The 24,612-nt window shown below is 37.4% G+C and overlaps 1 protein-coding gene across 3 annotated transcripts; it reads left to right on the top strand.

Annotated features, from left to right (window-relative positions):
* Positions 1-812: 812 nt before the first annotated feature.
* LOC103681549 (zinc finger protein 345-like) lies at positions 813-23,261 on the top strand. Of its 3 annotated transcripts, XM_040632771.1 has the most exons (6): positions 813-1,133; positions 2,695-2,749; positions 14,465-14,532; positions 16,123-16,249; positions 16,750-16,845; positions 21,116-23,261. In XM_040632771.1, exons 3-6 carry the CDS (start codon positions 14,524-14,526, stop codon positions 22,807-22,809), a joined length of 1,926 nt encoding a protein of 641 aa, XP_040488705.1. In that variant the 5' UTR covers positions 813-1,133; positions 2,695-2,749; positions 14,465-14,523; the 3' UTR covers positions 22,810-23,261. The 3 variants fall into 3 exon arrangements, 1 of the variants encoding a protein (XP_040488705.1); XR_005835477.1 differs by lacking the exons at positions 14,465-14,532; positions 16,123-16,249; positions 16,750-16,845; positions 21,116-23,261 and adding an exon at positions 3,551-4,081 and having other exon boundaries at positions 841-1,133; XR_005835476.1 differs by lacking the exons at positions 14,465-14,532; positions 16,123-16,249; positions 16,750-16,845; positions 21,116-23,261 and having other exon boundaries at positions 813-1,122; positions 2,695-4,081.
* Positions 23,262-24,612: the final 1,351 nt, after the last annotated feature.

Here is a 24,612-nt window from a genome sequence, read left to right as displayed (position 1 = left end):
ATGCCAGAGTATTACTGCCACATTGAGTTTGTGGTAGTCCATGACGAGGTGCCAAATAATATTGGCTTTTCCCCTGGTCACTGAGGGCTATTATGTGATATAGTTTCTTTAAACACCTCTGCCTTCATTTGCTATTTGATCATTATAGTGACCTCTGACCTCTCCTACTCCCCTGATCCTCTTCCCTGGTCTCCTGTACTGCTTCACAGTAACTATGTGACTACACTGGAAATGTCTTGTTGGTTCTGGGTTGGTATTTGTGCCACAGCCATTATTCTAATTGTGGCATTTCCTTATTGGGCACATCCCTATGGTCAAGAGAATTATTACCTATCATTTACACATCTATTTCCACAATACATTCAGCAATAACAGTTACAACCACCTGAGTTGATACTGGCCCATAAGAACCCACCTATAAGGTTACACTGTCCAATTGGAAAATTATTTCTAAGTCCAATTCAAGTAATTTTTCTGACCATGTCCAAGGGCATTTCCTGGCATCACAGTAACTTAAGTTCCGAGGTCCAACTTTTTTTTTTTTAACTAAAAAAAAAAATCGTAAAACAATCTCAGGCACCGCAAAGGACCACACCGAGATCATAAACGAAGCAAACGCACTCACACCAGCACTAAAACGTCACTCTCCCTCTCTCCTTCCCCACAAGCCTGGCTGCAGTTAGGGCCCAAGCATTCGCAGGTCTTCCAGACTCAGCCAGCTCCAAGCTGAGGCTGAGGGTTCATCACCGCCCCGCTCCGCACTCCAGGGCTCCTAGGCCACACTACAAGTCCCAGAAGTCCCCGGGGCGGAAATGAATTTCCAGCTAAACGCAAGTTGGGGCCCCGGGTGCGCGGCCGGGACTGCGCGGTCGCAGGGTTTCGAGGTAGAGAGTGGAAGAGCAGCCGGTCGCGGGCTAGGGCCTGGAGAGGATTACTCGGGTCGAACGCTCTCTGAGGTCTTTCGTGTTCTGGACTATACTTTCCAGAGGCCTCCGGGCGTAACGTCCCTTCCTTCTAAGGTGGTAAGCCCCGTTGTGCTGGAGCAAGCTGCACAGCGCCCCGGCGGAAGAAGCTTGGCCAGTGGGTTCGTTCCGGTCCCGCGGGACGTGAGCCTGACGCCGGGTAAGCTGAAGGTGAGGCGTGTCTTATCCCGGGGACCGAGACCGGCCGTGTGTGGAGCCTCAGGCCTTAACACGTCAGTGTGTGAGTGTGTGACCTAATGTGCTGTGGGACTGCATGATTATGTGTGACCACATGAAGGAGTGGCAATTGTGTCTCAAGTTGTGAGAGTGCCGGTGTAAAGCTGTGAGATTGACTCCTTTAATTATGTCATTGACTTTCTATGAGTCTGCTCCACACCTCCAGCTGTGCCTAGCCGGGAACCGAATGGGGGGGGGGGCAGTGATAGAGAAATGGTTACCGAGGCCATTTGTGGGTTCGAAGGTTTCTGGAAGTTTGTGGTTGTGGGATCTCTGTGGCTGGCTGCGTTGCGGGAACCCAAATTGGGCTGCTGGTGGCTAGAGAGACGAATATTGGCTGGAAAGGGGTCAAATTCTTTTTGAGGAAGGCCGGCCGCTCGGGGAGAAGGCAGACTCTTGTCCAAAGGCCAACTCAGGTTTCTTCCTGGCCCAGAGATTTTTATTTTTATTTTTTATTTGTTTTTTGTTTCTGTTTTTTTCTTTTGTTTTGTTTTTTATTTTTGGCCCAGAGATTTTTAAAGGGGTTTAATCAGTTAAGAGAGTGCAGCGGTCTGTGACATTTCTTGATGACATGCAGACTTGATGCCAGCTATGGAGTTATCTCCGACCTTGGAGGTTGTGCAAGAAATTCTGCTTTCTTGGTGCTTGGGGTTTCGGTGGGGTGTGCAAGAAGGTCTGGTTCCTTCGTACCCAGGGAGTTGTGCAAGAGTACTCTTGATTTTTCTGAAAAGGAGGGCAAAGTCTACAGATGCCCAAAGGGAGGTCAGTAAAATCATTTGTGTGACCTTAAAAAAGAAAAACATTTTGCGAAAAGATTGCTGGGCAATCAGAAAGCTAAAGGGACTTCAAACACACTTGCTGGCTTCTGTGGCCTTGGAAAGTTCTGGTCCTTTATTTCTGAAGGCCACTGGTCTGTGTATCTCAAAGAAAACAAACTAGTTTTGTCACAGATCAGGGAACTTAAGTCAGCAAGCAAGGAATGTGTTAACTTGAAGCAAGTTAACCATTAAGACTGGCTGGAGTGCTGTTACAGCTGCCCCCTCTCCTTGTAGCCATTGGGGCCCAAGTTCCCTGGAAATGTCCCTGTCTGATGTGGGAAGATAGGTGAGTCCCAGATTAAAGATTCTAGATAAAGAAATTTATCTCCAGTCTGATTTTAGATTGAGACTTTAAGAGCCAGAAACAGCCCAAGTTGTGGGGAGATGCTGAGAAAAGAGGAGGAAAAAAGCTGGGGTTGTAAGATTCCAATCTCTTCCCTCAGGAAATCACCCGGGGGAGACTTGTGGGGATTCTCCACCTCCACTCTGGTTCTCAGAGAGGGCAGCATTGTTCAAGTCTCTGTCTGACCTTCCTCTGAATGTTTATTTGGTTCAAGGGAGGTAGAAGAGGGGGGAAAGCAGTTGCTTGTTTCTAACAAGTCAGTCTGGGTTCAAAGAAAGGCTTGGTGTCTCATGATTCTTTATCCCTTACCAATTAATGGACTTGTCTTACACAGGTGACCAGAGACTGAGGGAAGAGCCGCTGTTGGACAACTGAGAGTTTTATCCAAGGTAAGTTGTTATTCCTTCTTTTCTCTCTGAAGTGTTTTCTGGTTTTTCACGATATGGGAACATTTGCTTGCTTTCTTTTGAAACTCCGAAAAAAGGATCCTTTTAGTATTCTGGTCTTTGAGCCTGGCTATTCCAAGAAATAATGGGGCCAGAAGGAATGGACCCAAAGAGGTTACTCCATTCCATTTTGCTCCTTATGACCTGAGGTACACATATTCACCAGGCAAATATTTGAAATCCACTTTTATACTTAGTCTTTTTCTAAGATCTTTGAAGGAATGGAATACACCTCTTAGAGTGAAATTTGAAAGCCTTGACTTTGAGTATTTTCTTTTCAATTTTATTGTTTAAGAGATCATCCTCTAAGTTTAAAAGGTTCAGAAGAGTATACAGTGAATTCTCCCTCCTAACTCTGCTCCCAGTCACGAGCTTTTCCTACTTAGAAGGGAACCAGTGCACCTAGCTTCTTAAGTACTTCCAGGGGAATTCTATGCATCCATTAGTACATAAAGGACTTCTTCACTTTATGGCTGCACAGTATTACATAATTCCATAATTTTAAGAACTAACTCTTATTAATGAACTTTCAAATGGCTATTAATCTTTAGCTGTTGTAACAATGGTGGGATACATATCCTTGAATATATGTCATTTAGCCTATCAATGAGTTTGTTGGTAGAATGAATGCTAGTTTCTCAGGCAACATTTATGTGGACTTTAACTTTTAATAGTTTTTGTTCTGTTGTCTCTTGTATTACCACTTTTCTAACCAATATTTTCTGATTTTATGTTTTATTCAAGGTATTTTGCTGGTTGTTGGAAAGTTTCAGAAAATAATTAATATACTGTTATAGGGTTTTTCAAGCTATGGGGTTGTTACCTGATTTTTGTGTGTGGTAAATCAGTTTACTAAGCCCTGATGACAATTTCCCTAACTCTTCATTGTAAAAAATTCAAACCTGTACAAAAACAGACAAAACAGGAATGTACGTCTATGCACCACTTTGCTCAGCTACAGTAATAACTGACTCATCTTGTTTAATCTGTACCTCTACCTACCTAGGATTATTTTGAAGCACATCCCAGAAGTTGTATCGTTCCATCCATAAATGTGTATATAAATGATAGTCTTTTAAAAACTTAAACACCATTGTTCTCCCTAAAAAAATAAATAATATTTCCTTAATATCGGATTTCCAGTTAGAGTTTAGATTTCCCCACAGGGCAAATAACTTTGTTTTTAATTTTAAGATTTCTTTGAATCTGGGCCCAAATAAGATCCATGCATTGTGATTGGTTCATAAGTCTTTTAATAAAGTCTTTTTAAAAATCTATAGTTTCTTATTTATTTATTTATTTATTCGAGACAGAGTGAACATGTGAGGGGGGGGAGGGGCAGAGGGAGAGGGAGACAGAAGCTGAAGCAGACTCCCAGCTGAGCATGGATTGGGATGCTGGGCTCGATCTCAGTCCCACAACCACCAGATCAGGACCTGAGCTGAAACCAAGCATCAGATGCCCAACTGATTGAGCCACGCAGGCGCCCCTCATTCTTATTCTTTCTTTCTCTCTTTCCTTGCAACTTATTTGTTGAAGAAGCTGGGTGATTTGTCCAGTAAAGTTTCCCACAGTCTGTCATCATTAACATGTTTTTCTATATTTCTCTAGTTAGAGGTTAGATCTAGAGGCTTGATCAGGTTCAGGTGGGTTCCCTCCATTTCCACCCCCCACCCTTTTTTTGGGCACAATGACTACACTGATGCTAATGTATACTTCCATGAGGAGACACATAATGTCTGCTTGCCTCTTTTTGTGATATTTTCTATTATTATTTCATTAGAGATTGCTAAATAGTTATAGTCTAAGTAATTATATCTTTATTCTTTAACTGGACTAATTATATAAAGTGAAAATTCCCTGTATGAACTGATTGATTATCTTGAGGTACAGATTCCTCAAAGGAGGCAGGACAGATTTTTTTCTCCTAACTTACAGTTTTCAAAATGAGGAAATAATGAACCATAATGAAATGATGGTTTGCTGGCATTCTCTCCTGGAGACCAGTGATTGTTATTTTTTACTATCGTTATAAAAGTGTGGATTTTGATCTGCTAACGTTTCAATCTATTGCAATTATTTTATTTATGTATATTTAAATTAGTATTGTGCCATATTTACCATTTGGAGCCTATTCAGGTTGGCTCACAGGTCCTTTTGACTTGATTTTAGTAGTCTTTGCTAGCTTTCTTGGTTTTCAGTAGATCTTCTCAGTCAGGAGTTGACAAACTTTCTGCAAAGGGTGATCTATTTGATGTTTTAGGTTTATGGGTCATACATTCTCAGTTGCAACTCCTCAACTTTGTTGTAGAGTGAAAGCAGCCATATATAATACAAAAGGATGTGGCTAAGTTCTAATGAAACTATTTCCAAAATCAGACAAGTGGTGTACTGAATAGGAGCAGAGTTTAGAAGGTTAAATTCAATATCTGATTTAGTGAACGCTAAAAGACATGATTTCATTTTTACAGAGAGTAGGCGCCAGCTGCAATTTTTAAGCCAACACTGCCCACATACATACCTTCTAAACACACACACTTAATGGAAATCATATTTCCTGTAACACCCATGAAAGAGAAATGCTATTACTTTGTTTTCAAGCAGTTGTCAGATTTCTAGTAATATTTCAAATCAAAACCTCACCTTTTATATGAAAAGGCCTCTTCTAGACTTGATAGCTTGTTCAGGAAAAATAAATGGATAGATGGAATTTATTGGAGTTAAGTTTGAGAGAAGAGGAAAAACAGAAGACTCACATTAATATGTGTTATTTTATTCTTGTACATTTCTGCCCTCTGTTTCTGAGCGCTTCGGCTGAATAATGCCCCAAATAGGACTTGTCCCATGGCAGGGATCCAGAGTACTTGAATTGTATTGAATTAAATTTAATTGAAATAAATTGTAAACAAAGCCAAAAATCAAGCATTATTACCCTATTCTAGGTTCTTGTTTGTTTCCTGATTCAAGCCTCCTTCATATTAATGGGAAATGGCATTTCAAGACTATATTCTAGTTGCTAGGATATTGACTGCTACTGGGTTGATCATTGTTTCTGTGGCTTTACAAAGCTAGTATATACGTATCTTAAAAGATTAAAAAATAAATGTCACAACCCCAAGGAGCCTAGAAATATGATGAGTTAATGTAATGTATTCTGGATGGGATCATGGAACAGCAAAAGGACAGTTCTTTATTCCACACTTTATAAAATTTGGAATAAATACTATGATTCTTTATAAAGAACACTCAAAATAATAATAGTGATCTGATTACTGAAAATAGCCCTCCATTTTTATTTGTTTCTTTGTTTATTATAATCTTCTTGTTCTTTAGGGTATATTCCACTGGGGATATGGAATCAAATTACTGTATGCTAGAGTCATTTGGAATGGTTCCTCCTGAGATGTTATGCCACAAATTGGAGTCACAGATTTGTTTGTTTTACTTTTAATTTTTAGAGACTGCTCTTTTAAAATTTAATTTTTTCCTATAATTTTATAAAGTACATGGCCCCAAAGTCAAATCTGCAAATCAAGGTTTAATGTCATCTCTTCCTTCACAGTTGTACTTTCTAAGTAGTCACTTTTTTCTATCTTATAATTTATTCCATCTTTTAAAATATACTGTAAGAAAGCACAGTAGTGTGCTTTAGATGAACTTATATATATGTATACCACAAGCAACAAAACAAAAAGTAGATAAATGGACTTCATCAAAATTAAAAACTTTTGTGCTTCAAACAACACTCGTGAAGAAAGTCAAAGACAACCCACACATATTATGGGACAGATGTCTTGTAAATCATTTTTCTGATGAGGGAATTGTGTCCAGCATATATAAAGATATATTACAACCTAATAATAAAAAGTTAAACAACCCAATTAAAAATGGCCTAAGTGTCTGAATAGCATTTCTCCAAAGAAGATATATAAATTGCTATTAAGCACATGACAAGATCCTCAACATCTAGCCATCAGGGAAAATACAAATCAAAACCACAGTGCAATATCACTCACACTGACTAGAATGGCTATAATAGAAAAGACAGATTGTAACAAGTGTTAAGAAGTATGTGAAGAGGGGCCCCTGGGTGGCATAGTCGACTCTTGACTTCCATTCAGCTCATGATCTCAGGGTCAAGAGATCAAGCCCTGAGCTTGGAATCTGCTTAAGATTCTCTCTCTCCCTCTTCCCCTGCCCCTACTCCTGCTCACACGCATGTGTTTTCTCTCTCTTAAAAAAAAAAAAGTGAAGAAATTAGAACCCTCCACAACTGTTGAGAATATAAAATATAAAGAGAGAATATAAAATGGTGTGGCTGCTTTGGAAAATAGTCTGGAGAAATGATGACTAATGGTTGCAAGCTTTCTTTTAGGACAATAAAAATGTTCTAAAACTGATTGTGGTAATGGACTCTGTGAATATACTAAAAACCATTGACTCATACACTTAAAATATGAATTGTATGGCATGTGAATTAAATCTCAACAAAGTTGTTTAAAAATGTAAGCCCTTAAATAAAAATCAGGAAAAAGGAGTGATGTGCCTACTTCTGTTCAACATTTATTTGAGCTTGTAGGCACTGCACTAAGAGTAGAGAAAAAAAAAGTAAAAAGTCTAACCATTGAGAAGCAACAAAAAATTGATTAGCAGATAATATGATTGTCACAGGGAAACAATAAAATGTGGAAGTATTCTAAAAGTTATTAAAAGGAAATCAACAAAATATATAAATAAAAAACAAAGTTCAGCAGCATTTACCTTTTGGAATGTTGCTAGCCTTGTTTTATTTTTTCCTTAAAAAAAAAAAAGATTATTTAGAGGAAGAGAGTGCATGTGAGTGGGAGGAAGAGCAGAGAGGGAGGGAGAGAGAATCTCAAGCAGACGCTGAGTGAGGATCCTGATGTGGGGCTTGATCTCATGACCCTGAGATCATGACCTGAGCTGAAATCAAGTCAGATGCTTAACTGACTGAGCCGTCCAGGTGCCCTGCTAGCTTATTTTTGAAAGGAATTATTAGGAGTAGGACAACTAGATCACTGGTTAAATGCTTCTGTAATTTCCTGGTTATTGCTAAATTCCCCACCTTTGAGGTTGTACATTTACTCATTTTACTACTGGTTTTCCCATACGTCGTCCAACAGAATATACCAGCAAACTTTTGGATATTTTCCAATGACATTGGTCTCTCAGTGTAATTTTAATTAACATTTCTGTTATAGTGAACAAAGTTGAGCATCTCCTTATATACTTTAGTGTATTTGCATTTGTTTATCTATGAACTATTTCTATTGTCCATTTTTCTAAGGAGTATTGTTCCTTTTCTGCTTTTAAAGCTATTTTATATATTATTTGTTAACCTTTTCTCTGTAATATAAGTTCCAGATGCCTTTTCCCAGATTGTCATTTATATTTTCTTTTGCTAGTGGTGTTTTCCCAATTAAAATAACTTTTTGTAGTTAAATATCTTTCCCTTATTACCTATAGATTTGGCTTATGACTGGGTAAGTTTCTCTAACTCCTGAATTTTAGAAAATTCAGGTGTTGTTTCTTCTTACATGATTTCAATTTTTACGTTTCTTTTTTTCTCTCTCTTTTTTTTGGATTTTATTTATTTATATGAGAGAGAGAGAGACAGAGAGCACAAGCGGGGAGGAGAGGGAGAAGCAGGCTCCTGGCTGAGCAGAGAACCAGACAAGGGGCTTGATCCCAGGACCCTGGGGTCATGACCTGAGCCAAAGGCAGATACTTAACCAACTGAGCCACCCAGGCACACCTTAATTTTTACATTTCACAAGCAGCTTGATCTGGAGCTTAATCTGATACACTGTGAGGAGTATCCAGTTTTTTCATTTTTCAAATGATTATTTATTCCATCACTACCTTTTTAAAGGTCCATATATTCCCCACTGATATAAGATGCCACCTTATCAAATATGAAATTTCCAAGTATTTGGGTCAGTTTTTATATCTCACAATTTTCACTGGATTTTCTCTCTATAATTTTGAGACTTGAAAGAAATTAGGAGGGCTTATATCTTCTCAAATATCCCTTAAAAGCCATATGAATCAACAAGGAAAACAATTAAAACTGCATATAACAGGCTATGCCTACAGCCTTATTCAGAGCGTGAGGTTACACTATAAACTTCAGTTTCTATGTAAGTGGAGAAATACATACCCCAAACAGGCAGATCAACTCCAGTGTCCATCCTAGACTGAAGAGTTAGGGAGAGAAAAGTGAGGGATACATTGCAGTGTTGGAAAATGGATAACTTAATCCCATGAATATAGAGGTCCATCTTGAGTGGGAAAATACTGACAACATGGCTAACTCTGTTAAGACTAGAGCATTGCCTTTTGACTGAAAGGAATATTTTTGAAAATGGTGAGATGAAAGGTGGCACTCTTAGGAAAAGCCCACTCCTTGAGGAGAGGGAAAGCAACATAAAAAGAAAAGGCATGCCTTCACGGATGATGGTGAAAGGAAAAAAGGAATCAAGTGTTGGAAACTAAATGCTTTTCAGAACCAAAAGAATGCCACAGATTCAGAAGTGACAGAATTTATGTAGCCAAGAGTTTGGGCTTGCCAAAGAGAGGTCTGGTCTTTTTACTACTTTTGGGAGGTAATCTCTGGGCCCTTGAAATGTGATGCCTGAGTCTTTGCTTGGGAGCCTTAGTATAATCTAACAATGTGATGTAGGGTGGGGACTGGCCACACCTTTTTAGTGTTAGAGTAATGGTTGGCCATGTGAGAAAGGACAACAATGTGACCAAGAATGGGGGCTTTGGGTCACACTGATATCAACTGACCTGGAGACAGATCAATGACATGGTCAATTAATGAGCCCTTCCCACATCTTGAGCTCTCATAAAAACTGAAAAGTTGAGGCTCAGGTGACTTTCCATGGCTGGTAATACTCCATGCCTTTTATCACACATTGATGTCAGGAGAGTAACACATCTTGACTCCATGGAAAAAGACATGGAAGCTCCATGTTTGGTATTTCTCCTGAACTTGGCCCTATGTGTTCCTTCTCTAAGTTGATTTTAATTTGTATCTTTTTTCTTATAATAAACTGTAACTGTGAGTATAACTTTAAGTGAGTTCTAGGAGTACTAGTGAATTTTGAACTTGAGAGTGGTTTTAAACTCTCAATTAGTGTCAGTTGGCCTTAGTTGGTTTGGGGAGCTTATAGTTTGTGTCAGAGTTGAGGGTAGTCTTGGAGGGATTGTGCTAACTTTGTAATTGGTCAAAACTCTTACAAAATCCTACTCCCAAAGAAGAGTCTATTACTAAGAACATTGCACGTCACAGTATCAAAGAAGAGAATGCCCTTGAACTGGGATTTCTATTAAAGTTATCCCAAATCTCACATCCTTCTCTAATGACATGTTTATACTGGTACAGAAAAAATCTAAGAATTAAAAAAATTAACAAAATAGTAGGGAAAAAATATATATGCAAAGTAGTCCGACAACAAAAAGAAATAAAAGGCATCCAAATCGGCAAAGAAAATGTCAAATTTTCACCCTTTGCAGACAACATGATACTCTATGTAGAAAACCCAAAAGACTCCACCAAAAAAATTACTAGAACTGACAGAGGAATTAAGTAAAGTTGCAGGATATAAAATCAACACACAGAAGTCTGTTACATTTCTATACACTAACAGTGGAGCAGCAGAAAGAGAAATCAAGGAATCGATCCCGTTTACAATTGCATCAAAAACCATAAGATACCAAGAAATAAGCCTAACCAAAGAGGTAAAAGATCTGTACTCTGAAAACTATAGAACACTTATGAAAGAAATTGAAGAAGACACAAAGAGATGGAAAAACATCCCATGCTGATGGATTGGAAGAACAAATATTGTTAAAATGTCTATTCTACCCAAAGCAATCTACACATTTAATACAATCCCTATCAAAATATCATCAGCATTTGTCACAGAGCTGGAACAAACAATCCTAAAATTTGTATGGAACCAGAAAAGATCCCAAAGAGCCAAAGTAATGCTGAAAAAGAAAACCAGATCTGGAGGCATCATAATTCTGGACTTCAAGCTGTATTACAAGGCTGTAATCATCAAGGCAGTATCGTAGTGGCACAAAAACAGACACTTAGACCATTGGAACAGAATAGAGAACCCAGAAATGGACCCTCAACTCTATGGTCAACTAATCTTTGACAAAGCAGGAAAGAATTTCCAATGAAAAAAAGTCCCTTCAACAAATGATGTTGGGAAAATTGGACAATCATATGCAGAAGAATGAAACTGGACCACTTTTTTACACCATACACAAAAATAAAATCAAAATGGTTGAAAGACAAGAATGTGAGACAAGAATGTGAGACAAGAATCCACCAAAATCCTAGAGGAGAACACAGGGAGTAACCTTTTGGACATTGGCTGTAGCAATTTCTTACCATATATGTCTCCTGAGGCAAAGGAAACAAAAGCATAAATGAACTATTGGAACTTCATCAAAATAAAACTTCTGCACAGCAAAGGAAACAACAAAAGTAAAAGGCAGCTTATGGAACAGGAGAAGATATTTGCAAATGACATATCTAGGGTTAGTATCCCAAATCTATGAAGAACTTATCAAACTCAACACCCAAAAAACAAATAATCCAGTTAAGAAATGGGCAGAAGACATGAATAGACAATATTCCAAAGAAGACATCCCAATGGCTAATAGACACATGAAAGATGCTCAACATCACTCATCATCAGGGAAATACAAACTGAAACTACAATGAGATATCACCCCACACCAGTTGGAATGGCTAAAATCAACAACATAAGAAACAACAGGTTTTGGGCAAGGATGTGAAAAAAGGGGAACCCTCTTACACTGTTGGTGGGAATGCAAACTGGTATAGCCACTCTGAAAAATAGTATGGAGATTCCTCAAAAAGTTAAAAATAGAGCTACTCTACAGACCCAGCAATTGCACTACTAGGTATTTACCCAAAGGATACAAAAATACTGATTCAAAGGAAGGGATATATGCATCCTGGTGTTTTTAGCAGCATTATCAACAATAACCGAATTATGGAAAGATCCCAAATGTCCATCGATTGATGAATGAATAAAGATGTGGTATATATATCCAATGAAATCTTGCCATTTACAACAAAAATGGAGCTAGATGGTATTAGGCTAATTGACATAAGTCAGTCAGAGAAAGATACCATATGTTTCACTCATATGTGGAATTTAAGGAACAAAGCAGATGAACAGGAGAAAAAATTTAAAAAAGGGGCTAACCAGAAAACAGATTGTTCACTATAGAGAACAAACTGATGGTTACTGGAGGGAAGATAGGTGGGGGGGATGTGTTAGATGGGTGATGAGTATTAAGGAGGTCACTTGTGATGAGCACTGGGTATTGTATGTAAGTTATGAATTACTAAATTCTATACCTGAAACTAATATTACACTGTTGTTAACGAATTTAAATAAAAACTTAAGGAAGAAAAAAAAAGCTAAAACCTTAAAACTCTTAAAAGGAAACAAAGGAGATCTCCATTACCTAGGTTAGATAATGGTTTCTTTTATATGACACCAAAAGGACAAGCAACCAAAGAAACAAAAATTATATAAATAGGATTTTAGCAAATTTAAAAACTTCTGAGCTTCAAAAGACACTGTGAAATAAGTGAGAATATAGCACAAAATGGGACCAAAACTTGCAAATTGTATGTTCAATAAAGGAATTGTATCTTAGAATATATGAGGAATTATTACAAGGCATCAATAAAAAGAAAACCAGGTTTTTAAAATGAGCAAATAATTTGAAAACATATTTTTCCAGAGAAGGGATAGAAACGGTCAATATCATCAGGGAAATGCAAATCAAAACCACAGTGACATACCACTTCAAATTCACAAGAATGACTATAACTCCAAAAGGTGGTAAGGATGTGGAATAATTGGAACTTTGACAGATTTTTTTTGGAATTGTAAGCTGATGCAGCTGTTTTGGAACAGAATCTGGCAGTTCCTGAAAATGTTAAACATAGAGTTACCGCATGACCCCAAAAATCCATTTCTAGGGATATCTAAGAGAAATGAAATATTTGTCCACACAAAAACATGTAGCTAAATGTTCTTAATAACATTATTTATAATAACAAAAGATGAAAACAATGCAAATGTCCATCAGCTGATGAATAGGGAAAAAGATGCTCTGTCCATACATCAGAATGTTATTTGGCAATATAGAGGCATGAAGTTCTGGTTCATGCTGAAACATAGATGAACCTTGAAACATTATAGTATGTGAAAGAAGTCAGTCACAAAAGACACATATTGTATAGTTTCATTTATACAAAATGTCTATCTAGAATTGGCAAATCTATAGATACAAAGAATAGATAGTGGCTGCCAGGATCTGGGGAAATGAGGATGGAAGTAATTGCTAACGTGTATGGGTTTTATTCATTTTTAAAAAGATTTTATTTATTTGACAGAGGCGGCAAAAGAGAGAACACAAGCAGGGGGGAGCTGGAGAGGGAGAAGCAGGCTCCCCACTGAGCAGGGAGCCCAGTGCAGGCTTGATCCCAGGACGCTGGGGTCATGACCTGAGCCAAAGGCAAACACTTAACGACTGAGCCACCCAGCACCCCTGGGTTTTACTTTGGGATAATGAAAATATTCTAAAATTTGATATTGGTTATGGTTGCATATCTCTGTGAATATGTTAAAACCCATTCACTTGTATTTTTAAGAGTATGAATTTATGAAATGTGAATTATATGTCAGTAAAGCTATTAGAAAAATATAAGGAAGATGCTAGAGCTGGTGGGGGTGGAGAATGGTGGTGGTGGTGGTGGTTAAATTCACAGACCTGTTTGCTGATCAATTAAATGTTAATGTGTAGAAGGCCTCGAGCACCTGGTATGTGCTTGGTGGAAATTATTTCTTGTACAGCCACTGTCTTATACCATCTTTAGCCTGACATTTAGAGACAGAATGATGTTAAGCAGGATTACAGGGAGGTACTGCCTCCAGAGTTCCTGAATTCAACTAAGGCCATGATTTAATGCAGTAGGCAGTTGTTTACTGTTAGAGAGTGCTTTGGATTTGTTCCTTGGTTACTGGGTGAGTGTAGTGAGACTTTATGTGTCCTAGATGAAGCCTGTGCTTTGCGTTCAGCATGCTTTCTTGCATTGGAATGTGAGAACGGAGCCAGGGAAGCACCTGAAGTATATAGTATGTTGCGACTGGGGGAAAGAGGCAGATCTTAGTCACGGAAAGTGTTTTTGGAGGAAAGTGTAGGAATTGGCCTACATAGATACAGACGATTTTAAAGCCTGAGGACCCCATTGGTGCCCTCGAGTGGGTAGTACTTGGATAAATTTGGATCAGGGTCCCCTAGGTTATAAACGTTGAACTGCTGAGGCCAGGTGAGGGAACCCTAACAACATCATGGGGATTGGGTACTGCTTTAGTGTAAATTATTTCTTCTACATCTCTGTTTTGTGGAATTGGGGCAGGGGTGAGATTGTTTAGGCTTCTGCAGATCTTCTCAGTATATATTTTGGGGTGTGGAAGGATGCAGGCACCATGAAAAGGGGAGGAAATACTTAGTCATTTAGAAGTAGGCCTCTTTTCATGGTTTCCTTTTTCTTCCCTGTCTTCTCAGGACTACACTTCTCCATGAGGAGAAGCCAGAGGAGGACTCATAAGTTGCAATTCTAAGCCATGCCTTGTGTGAGTTCATGTTTCTTCTTCCCTTTATATCAAAGTCATTGTTTTCTAGGATACAAATATTCAGTATTCTTATCTCCAGACTTTCTGCTTCACCAAGTGTTTGTTCTGCTCACTCTCATTATCGTGAATGATGGGAATGAGTCCCGGGTCTTTCTCAGCTGCCCTTCTCTTCTCTAACAATGTTTTAGGGATCCATTTGCAAATCATGAAATGTGTTTGAGGAAAGTTATAGAACCTCTCCTGTCAGAATGTGGTTTGATGAGATGGTACTACACATGAAAAACTTGGCTTTTCTCGTTGACCTGGATTTTCTCATGAATTAAGATGGAAATTGATGTTAGTCTTAGAACGTGGTGAGATCTGCTCTGTGAAGCTTTTAAGATTGGAAATGTGATCAAATGCAGGATTGAGAACAGAGTGATAGAGAATTTTGTCAGGGATTAATACAGTGACAAGGTCCATTTTGAATTTGAATAGTATGTACAGGTCAAGGGCCACATCTGTGTGAGTGTAGTTCATCCTTCATTAGCTTTCTGTTGCTCATAATAAGCAGAAGTGTACAGTGAGCAGTGATAAGTGGTCATATGATCAGCCAGATGATTAAATGGTTGAGGATTTTAGAAACAGCTGTGAAGGATGTTAGAGGAGGAGTGCAAACTACTGCAAAATAAGAAAATGATTACAATCATAATATGGAATATTATGTAGTTTCTAAAAACGATATCTGTGAAAAGATTTGCCAGGACTAGGAAGAAAGAATATTATTACTAAATTATTCTGAGACTTAACTTGGAAAGAAATTCTGAAATTATATGTAAATCTTATTTTCTAAGATAAACATTTAATTTTTTTTATTTTTGTAAAAGATTTTATTTATTTATTTGACAGAGAGAGACAGCCAGCGAGAGAGGGAACACAGGCAGGGGGAGTGGGAGAGGAAGAAGCAGGCTCCCAGCTGAGCAGGGAGCTTGATGTGGAGCTCGATTCCAGAACGCCAGGATCACGCCCTGAGCCGAAGGCAGACACTTAACGACTGAGCCACCCAGGCGCCCCTAAGATAAACATTTTAAGAGACATTTTGGAATGTGCCCATGAGGTTTATTTTTTCTTTTCTTTTCCTCCCTCTCACCTTCTAGCCCTCCTTCCCCCCCCCCTTTTTTTTCTATTTTCAGTTCTTTAAAGGGACAGGAGAGGAAGGAACTTTCAATTTATTTGAGGATTTGCATGTGTTGTGTGCTAGCACACATTATTTCATTTAATCACAAAACTACACTTACCTGGCTTTTGTTCATCCCCATTGCTGTTCCCAAGAGGCTATGTGATAGAGTAATAGAAATGTTCAGGAATTGTTTAGGTGCTCTGTATTTCCCACTTACTTCCCTTCTGTTACCTACCCACATTGCAGGCTTCCGGCTTCAACATATTTATTCACTGTTTTGGGCCCTTTATGTAATAGTTTTGTCCACCTCTTATTACTTTGTGTGTGTGTGTGTGTGTGTGTGTGTGTGTGTGTGTGTATGTATGTTCCTCTCATTACTTCTAAAAAATATTTATTTATTTTGCCTTTAACACTTGGGCTTGTCATTTCAGAAGTTGGTGTTGTTCAAGGATGTGGCTGTAGACTTCTCTCAGGAGGAGTGGGAGTGCCTGGACTTGGAACAGAAGGATTTGTACAGAGATGTAATGTTGGAAAACTATAGCAACCTGGTCTCACTGGGTAGGTTCGTCTGGTCCCAATAATTCGACTTCAGTCTTTGTGAAATTTGGGAAATATTTCAAGTACTTAGCTAAATTTCAGACCCCTAGTCCCAACTAAGTTATTTGTGGCTTATAGACTTTAAAATAGCTCCGTTGAGTACTTTTATCTTCTCTATTCTTCAGATATCCTTCCTCTGAATCTTTTTTTAAGGATTATTTATTTATTTATCTGAGAGTGAGAGAGCAACAGAGAGAGAGTGGGGGGGCAAAGGATTGAGGGAGAAGCAGACTCCCCACTAAGTAAGGAGCCCAGTGCAGGGCTCAATCCCAGCACTCTGATATCATGACCTCAGCCGAAGGCCGACACTTAACCCACTGAGCCACCCAGGTGCCCCCCACCCCCCAGCCGACCCCGCCGAATCTTTCTGCAATTGACCCTCTTACTTGATGAACAATGGACTCAATTTTAATTCTGGGCAAGCAGAGTATAATCATATCTTTTTCCATTCTTATAAGCAGGATTTTCCATTTCTAAAGCAGATGTGCTTTCCTTATTGAAGCAAGGGAAAGAGCCCTGGAAGGTTGTGCAGGATGTGACAAGAAGTCAGAGTTCAGGTGAGTAAGAGATGGTGAAACAAGGGGAGGCCATTGTGGAGAACAGTCAAATTGATAATTTGTTGGCTACAACTTTGAGATATTAGCTGAGAATGAGAAGTTCTCCTCAAGACCAAACCAAGGCCTGTGGAGTAGAAGCTTGAATACTAGAAAGCAAAATGGTATTAGCATGAGTACCAAAGGAAACCCCTTCTTCACCCCAGTTACCACTTGCTTGTTTTTCTTTCACATTCCCCTGTATTTTCAAACAGGGAATAGCCCTCCTTCTCCAGTGATAACAACTTTACCTATATTTTTCATCCAGTGAGTGAGGGAGAATGAAAGTTGAAAATGAGGTCAGAAAGGAGGTGGGGCTGGGTCATGTAGGGACCTGTATGCCATGACAAAGAATTGGGATTACATTGAAACTACAATAATGATTGGCTCATTTCCAGCAGGAGAGTGACGTGATTAAACTTGTTATTTTCAAAGACTACTCTGGATACTGTATAGAAAACAAATAGGAGGAAGAGTGAAGCAGAAAGACCAGTTGGAAAGCCATCTTTTAGTCCAGATTAGGTGACATGAAGGAGTCAGATTCTGATCAGATTTTAAAAGTGGTACCTCTTGATGATTAGTTGGAAGTGGTGTGTGATGAAAGAGAAATCCAGATTTATTCCTGAGCATGTGTGTATATGTGTGTGTGTGTATATATATAATATATATATATATACACACACACACACACAAACTATGGAGAGAGCCCAAATGATGTCCATCAATTGTTGAATGGATAAAGATGATGTGCCATATATATATATGTATATGTGTGTATATATATGTATATGTGTATATATATATATACATGGCACATCTACTTTATCCATTCAACAGTTGATGGGCATCATTTGGGCTCTCTCCATAGTTGGTTATTATTGATAATGCTGCTATAAACATTGGGGAGCATGTACCCCTTCGAATCTGTATTTTTGTACCCTTTAGATAAATACCTAATAATGAATGCAATTGCTGGATCATAGGGTAGTTCTATTTTTAACTTTTTGAGGAAGCTCCAAACTGTTCTCCAGAGTAGTTTCACCAGTTTGCATTCCCACCAACAGTGCAAAAGGGTTCCCCTTTCTCTGCATACTCACCAACACCTGTTGTTTCTTGTGTTGTTAATTTTAGCCATTCTGAAAAGGTATGAGGTAGTATCTCATCATGGTTTGATTTGTATTTCCCTGATGATGAGTGATGTTAAGCATCTTTTCATGTGTCAGCCATCTGGATGTCTTCTTAGGAAAAGTGTCTATTCGTATCTTCTGCCCATTTCTTTACTGGATTATTTGTTTTTTGCTTGAGTTTGATAAGTGCTTTATAGATTTTAGATACTAACCCTTTATCAGATAAGTCATTTGCAAATATCTTCTCCCATTCCATAGGCTGCCTTTTAGTTTTGTTGATTGTTTCCTTCGCTGTGCCAAAGCAATTCTGAAAAAGAAAAACAAAACTGGAGGCATCACAGTTCTGGATTTCAAGCTATATTACAAAGCTTTAGTCATCTAGAGATACGGTACTGGCGCAGACACAGACACATAGATCAGTGGAGCAAAATAGAGAACCCAGAAATGGGCCCACAGCTATATTGTCAGTTAATTGTAAGCTTATTATTTAACCTTTTTAAAGATCTTAACTCTGTATCCATTTTCTCCCATGCCAAGAGTCCTGGTTATCATGAACACTAAAAATGATAGGATTGGAATATCATAATTACTTATTTTATTCTACATTATGTATACTACTCTAAAATAAGATGAACATTACTACCAACAGTATGATTGAGTTTGAGACAATTGTTTTGGCAATTCTTTTTTTCCCCCTCTTGTAGGGTGTATTTCACAGTCAAATTACTATGTTTGAAAGTTACTTGAAATAGTTTCCTTGTATGGTTATTCCAATAATTGTAAACACTGTTATTTTTTTTTAATTCAGTATTTTCCATTTTAAGCTGTGCTTGTTATAATTTGTTTTATAATTACAGAAAATATTTATATACCTCCAAAGTCAAATTTACAAAACAAGTTGTATCAAAAGAAGTCCGATTTCTATCCCTGCCCCTCCACCTATTCCTTCCCTACCCTAAAATCCATTCCCCCTTTAAAAAATAAAAATAAATGTATCTGATACATGCATACTTCCTCTTCCACCTCTCCTTCCTAAGATAAAAGGCATAACTATACATACTTTTGTCCACGTTTCCTCACAATTAACAATATATTTTTTAAAGATTTTATTTATTTATTTATTTGGGAGAGAGAACAAGCGGAGGGGAGAGGCAAAGGGAGAGGGAGAAGCAGCCTCCCTGCTGAGCAGGGAGCCTGATGCAGGGCTCGATTCCAGGACCCCGTGATCATGACCTGAGCTGAAGGCAGACACTTAACCGACTGAGCCACCCAGGTGCCCCTATATTCCCTTTTCCAACTGCTGCATAGTACTCTGTAATGTGGATGTATCATGAATTACTTCCATCAGCCACCTACTAATGGACAATTGGGTAATTTTTAATCTTTTGCTGTAACACATTATGCTTCAGTGAAACCCTTCTGCATCAGACTTTTGACATTTTGCTAGTGCAATTTTGGGATTGATTTCACAGAAGTGGCGTTGTTAGATCAAAACATGTATGTAATTGTGCTAAATACTGCCGTATTTCCTTTCATTGGGTTTCTATCATTCATATTCGTACTCGCAATGTATGTAAGTACCAATTTCCTTACAGCCTTGCTAACAGTATTCAATGTCACATTTGGAAATTCCCTATTCTAAGAGGTGAGAAATAGCATGCCAATGTAGTTTTTAAAGCTACTTTATTGAGATATATTTTACATGACATGCAGTTTACCCATGTATAGTAAACGATGATTTTTACTATATTCACAGTCTCATACAATCATCACCACAATTTTAGAATATTTTTATTACCCCAAAAGAAATCCAATATCCAGTAGTAGCAATTCCGCATGTTTCTCTGCCCACCCTGTAGCCCTGTGCAGCTATTGCTCTTTCTGTCTGTATGAATTTGCCTATTCTGGACAATTCATATAAAAGGAATCATATAATATGTGGTCTTTTGTGACTGGCTTCTTTCACGAAGCTTAATATTTTCAAAGTTCACTCATGTTGTAACGTGTCAGTATTTTTATTGCCAAATATTCTATTTTAAGGATATACCATATTTTATTTATCCATCCATCAATTAATGGATGTTCGAGTTGTTTCCACCATATGCTTATTATGAATAATATTCTGAACATTGTATTCAAGTTTTTATATAGATATGTGTTTTCGGTTCTCTTGGCTCTGTACCTATGAGTGGGATTTCTGGATTATGTGGTAACTCTATGTTGGACACTTCTGTTGGACATATAACTTGGAGTGAAATTATGGGGTAATATGGCAACTCTATGTTAACTTTTCGAGGAAGTGCGAAACGTTTTACAAAGCAGCTGCACCATTTTGTATTCCCATCAGCAAGCTATGAGAGTTACCATTTCTCCATATCCTCACTTCTGTGTAGCTTTGATTTTAATTTATCTTTTGAGCAAATTTGAGTATATTTTCATATGGTTAAAAGCTGTTTATGTTACTTGTCTATCAACTGTCCATTTTCCTAATCCATTTTTATATAGTGCTGATGTCCAGTTTTATATAGTAGTCTTTTTCTTTTTAGTCTAATTTTAGAAACTGTTTATATATTAGGTGTATGATAGGCATATTGCAACTTTGCAAATATTTGTCATTTTACTTACCCTATCCTGTTTTTGACATGCCAACTTTTTTTTTCTTTATATATTGTGGTCACTTTTATCAAATTATGATTAGGAAAATTTTCCCCATTCCTAGTTTATAGAAGAAATCACCCAAGTTTTATTCTAATTATTTATGTTTTCATTTCTGTAAATATGGACATCTGCTCCATTTGGAATTTGTCCAACTGTGTGATATGAGAAATTAATGCAGTTTTATCTTTTTTCTATGTGTCTACCCATATGTTTATCAATTTCATTTATTAAAAAGAGTTCATGTTTTTCCTACTGATTTGAGCTGCCAGCTTTATTGTGTACTAAATTTGCACTTATAATTGTCTGTTCCTGGATTTTTCTTTTCTGCTCCGTTGGTTCCATTGATATCTTATGAGTATAATATTCAGTTTGAGTCTACTATTACTACCTTAGAGGTTTTATTTTTCAAGGAATATGAAAATAACATTTACTTTCTTATTATCTTACAGACTGGGAATCCAAGTGTGAGACCAAAAAGCTGTCCTCAAAGAGAGGAATTTATGAAATAGAATCATCTCAATGGGAAATAATAGAACAGCTTACAAGACATAAGTGTGAGTGTAAAAGTTTTCAAGATGATAGGGAATGCAAAGACCAGATTGAAAGCCAATTAGGAAATAAAGAGGGACTTTTCAGGCAAGTATTAATCACTTGTAAAGAAATTCCCAATTTTAGCCAGACCACATCCCTTACATTAAAACGAAGAATTCATTTTCCTGAGAAATCCAATGAATGTAAAGCATGCAGAAAATATTTTATCCGTGGCTTTCAACTTACAGAACATCAGAAAGTTCATTCCGATGAAAAATTCTATGAATGTAACGAATGTGGAAAGGCCTTTATTCAAGGCTCAGAACTTATTTGCCATCAGAGAGTTCATGTTAAGAAACGCTATGAATGTAAGGAATGTGGAAAAGGCTTTATTTGTGCCTCACAGCTTACTTATCATCAAAGAATTCATACTGGGGAGAAACCTTATAAATGTAAAGAGTGTGGGAAGGCCTTTTTTCGTGGTTCTCATCTTACCCAGCATCAAAGAATTCATACTGGTGAAAGACCCTATGAATGTAATGAATGTGGTAAGTCCTTTTTTCGTGGCTCTCAACTTACTTACCACCAGAGAGTTCATACTGCAGAGAAACCCTATCAATGTAAAGAATGTGGAAAGGCCTTTATTCGTGGCTCCCAACTTACTGAACATCAGAGAATTCATACAGGTGAGAAACCCTATGAATGTAAGAAATGTGGGAAAGCCTTTAGTTATGGCTCACAGCTTACTCTACATCACAGACTTCATACTGGCGAAAAACCCTATAAATGTAAAGATTGTGAGATGTCCTTTATTCGTGGCTCACAACTTACTGAACATCAGAGGATTCATACAGGTAGGAAACCACATGAATGTAAGCAGTGTGGAAAGGCCTTTAACTATGGCTCACAGCTTGTTCGACATCAGAGGATTCATACTGGTGAGAAACCCTATGAATGTCAAGAATGTGGGAAATCATTTATTCGTGGCTCACAACTTACTGAACATCAAAAAATTCACACTGGTGAAAAACCTTTTGAATGTAAGGAATGTGGGAAAGCCTTTATTCGTGGCTCACATCTTACTCAACATCAGAGGATTCATACTGGTGAAAAACCCTATGAATGTAAAGAGTGTGGGAAGGCCTTTATTTATAGCTCACAACTGACTCAACATCAGAGAATTCATACAGGTGAGAATCCCTGTGAATGTAAGCAGTGTGGGAAGATCTTTATTTGTGCCTCACAACTTACTCTACATCAGATTTCTCATTCTGGTAGGAAACCATATGAATGTGAGGAATGTGGTAAAGCTTTTATTCGTGGCTCACAGCTAACTTACCATCAAAGAGTTCATACTGGTGAGAAGCCCTATGAGTGTAATGAATGTGGGAAAGCCTTTATTCGTGGTTCACATCTTACTCAGCACCAGAGAATTCATACTGGTGAGAAACCATACAAATGTAATGAATGTGGGAAGGCCTTTAATCGTGGCTCACAACTTACTCAACATCAGAGAATTCATTCTGGTGAAAAGCCTTATAAATGTAATGAATGTGGTAAGGACTTTAGACGTCAGTCACACCTTACGCAACATCATAAACTTCATAATTGAGAAAAACTTCATGAAAATACAAATATATTAAATCTTTTGTCTGCCCGTTGGCAGTCAGCTTTGGAATATCAGATACTTCAGATTATGAAAATGGGAATCCTTTTTTACTTTCAGTCATAGGTAACTATCAGAAAATTCAAACAAGGAAAGGCTAAATTAATATAATGGAGAATCAGTTTCCATTATATTTCAGTCTTTGTTAGACATCAGTGAGTTCATACGAGAGCACAACCATAAAATGTAGGGTTTTCTTGTTTGGCCTCGTTCTCTTGTTTAGCGTGATCTGAGCCCTACTGTTTACTACACGTGTATTGCTTTGGGAAAGTTAGTTAACCTCTGTTGCTTTAGTTTTTTTAATTTATAAAACATTAATATCATTCTCATTATAATGATTTAAATACATAAATACATATAAAGCCCTGAAGTAGTGTGTAATAAATAGATTATACTTAATAAACATTAGTTATTATTAAAATTTTATTTTTATTTAGTATTTTAAAAATTTTAGTTTCCTTCTGGGCTCAAGAGTAATCTTTCTTTTTTTTTCAATTGAAGTGTAGTTGACATACAGTGCTATATTAGTTTCAGGTGTACGCCATAGTGATTTGACCATTCTGTACCTTAATACTGACCACAATATGTGTCGTTATACAACATTGTTACAATATTATTATTGACTGTGTTCTATTAACTATGCTGTACTTTTCATCCCTGTGATTTACTTATTTTAAAACTGGAAGGTCATACTTCTTATTCCTCTTCACCTATTCACCTACCCCCCAAACCCCCTTCCCTCTGGCAACCATCAGTTCTATGTATTTATGATTCTGTTTCTGTTTTGTGTTTTAGATTCCAGATATAAGTGAAATCAGATGGTATTTGTCTTTCTCTGTTTGACTTATTCCACTTAGCCTGATTTCCTCTAAGTCCATCCATGTTGTTGCAAATAGCAAGATCTCATTCTTTTTTATGGCTAATAGTCCGCTGTATATACATACTACGTCCTCTTTATTTATTCATCTATTGATGGACACAGGTTGCTTCCATGTCTTAGCTATTGTAAATAATGCTGCAGTAAACAATATATATCTTTTCAAATTAGTATTTTCATTTTCTTTGGGTAAATACCCAGTAGTGGAATTACTGTCTAGTATGGTATTTTTATTTTTATTTTTTTGAGGTAACTTCATACTGTTTTCCACAGTGGTTGCATCAGTTTACATTCCCACCAACAGTGCATGGGGGTTTCCTTTTTTCAGTATTTTAATTGTATAATATTATAGAATTCAAATGAGAGGAAGACTTTATAAAAATAATACATAAGGTAACATTTTATTCAGTCTTACTAGTCATCAGATAAATGACTTTGGAACAGAACATCCAAATATAATTGTGAGGTTATTCCTTGTTCTGAACATTAAAATTCTTATTAGAAGGAAACCCTAAGGAAAATAATAACTGGCTGTTACAAATAAAGCTACTTATAAACATTTGTGTATAGGTTTTCTGAATATAATTTACATTTCCCTGGTATAAATGCCTAAGATTGCAATTTCTGGGTCTTACGGTAAATTCGTGTTTTCTTTAATAAGAAATGGACAAATTATTTTTCAAAATGGCTTTACCATTTTACATTCACACCAGGAGCATATGAGTGACTTTCTCAGCATTTGGTGTTGTCATCACTTTTTGTTTTAGCCCTTGTGATAGGTGTGTAGTAATGTCTCTTTGAGGTCTTAATTTGCATTCCCTTAATGGCTAATGATGTTGGATACCTTTTCATGTGCTTGTCATCTGTATATC

This window comes from Ursus maritimus, unplaced genomic scaffold (assembly GCF_017311325.1).
Source record: "Ursus maritimus isolate PB19 unplaced genomic scaffold, ASM1731132v1 scaffold_19, whole genome shotgun sequence".
NCBI lineage: Eukaryota > Metazoa > Chordata > Mammalia > Carnivora > Ursidae > Ursus > Ursus maritimus.
This window is presented reverse-complemented; position numbering and strand designations above follow the sequence as displayed.

Coding starts and splice junctions, on each gene's coding strand:
- LOC103681549 (XM_040632771.1), top strand. Junction 16,250..16,749: donor TAGCAACCTGGTCTCACTGG/GTAGGTTCGTCT, acceptor TCTTATAAGCAG/GATTTTCCATTTCTAAAGCA. Junction 16,846..21,115: donor GACAAGAAGTCAGAGTTCAG/GTGAGTAAGAGA, acceptor ATTATCTTACAG/ACTGGGAATCCAAGTGTGAG.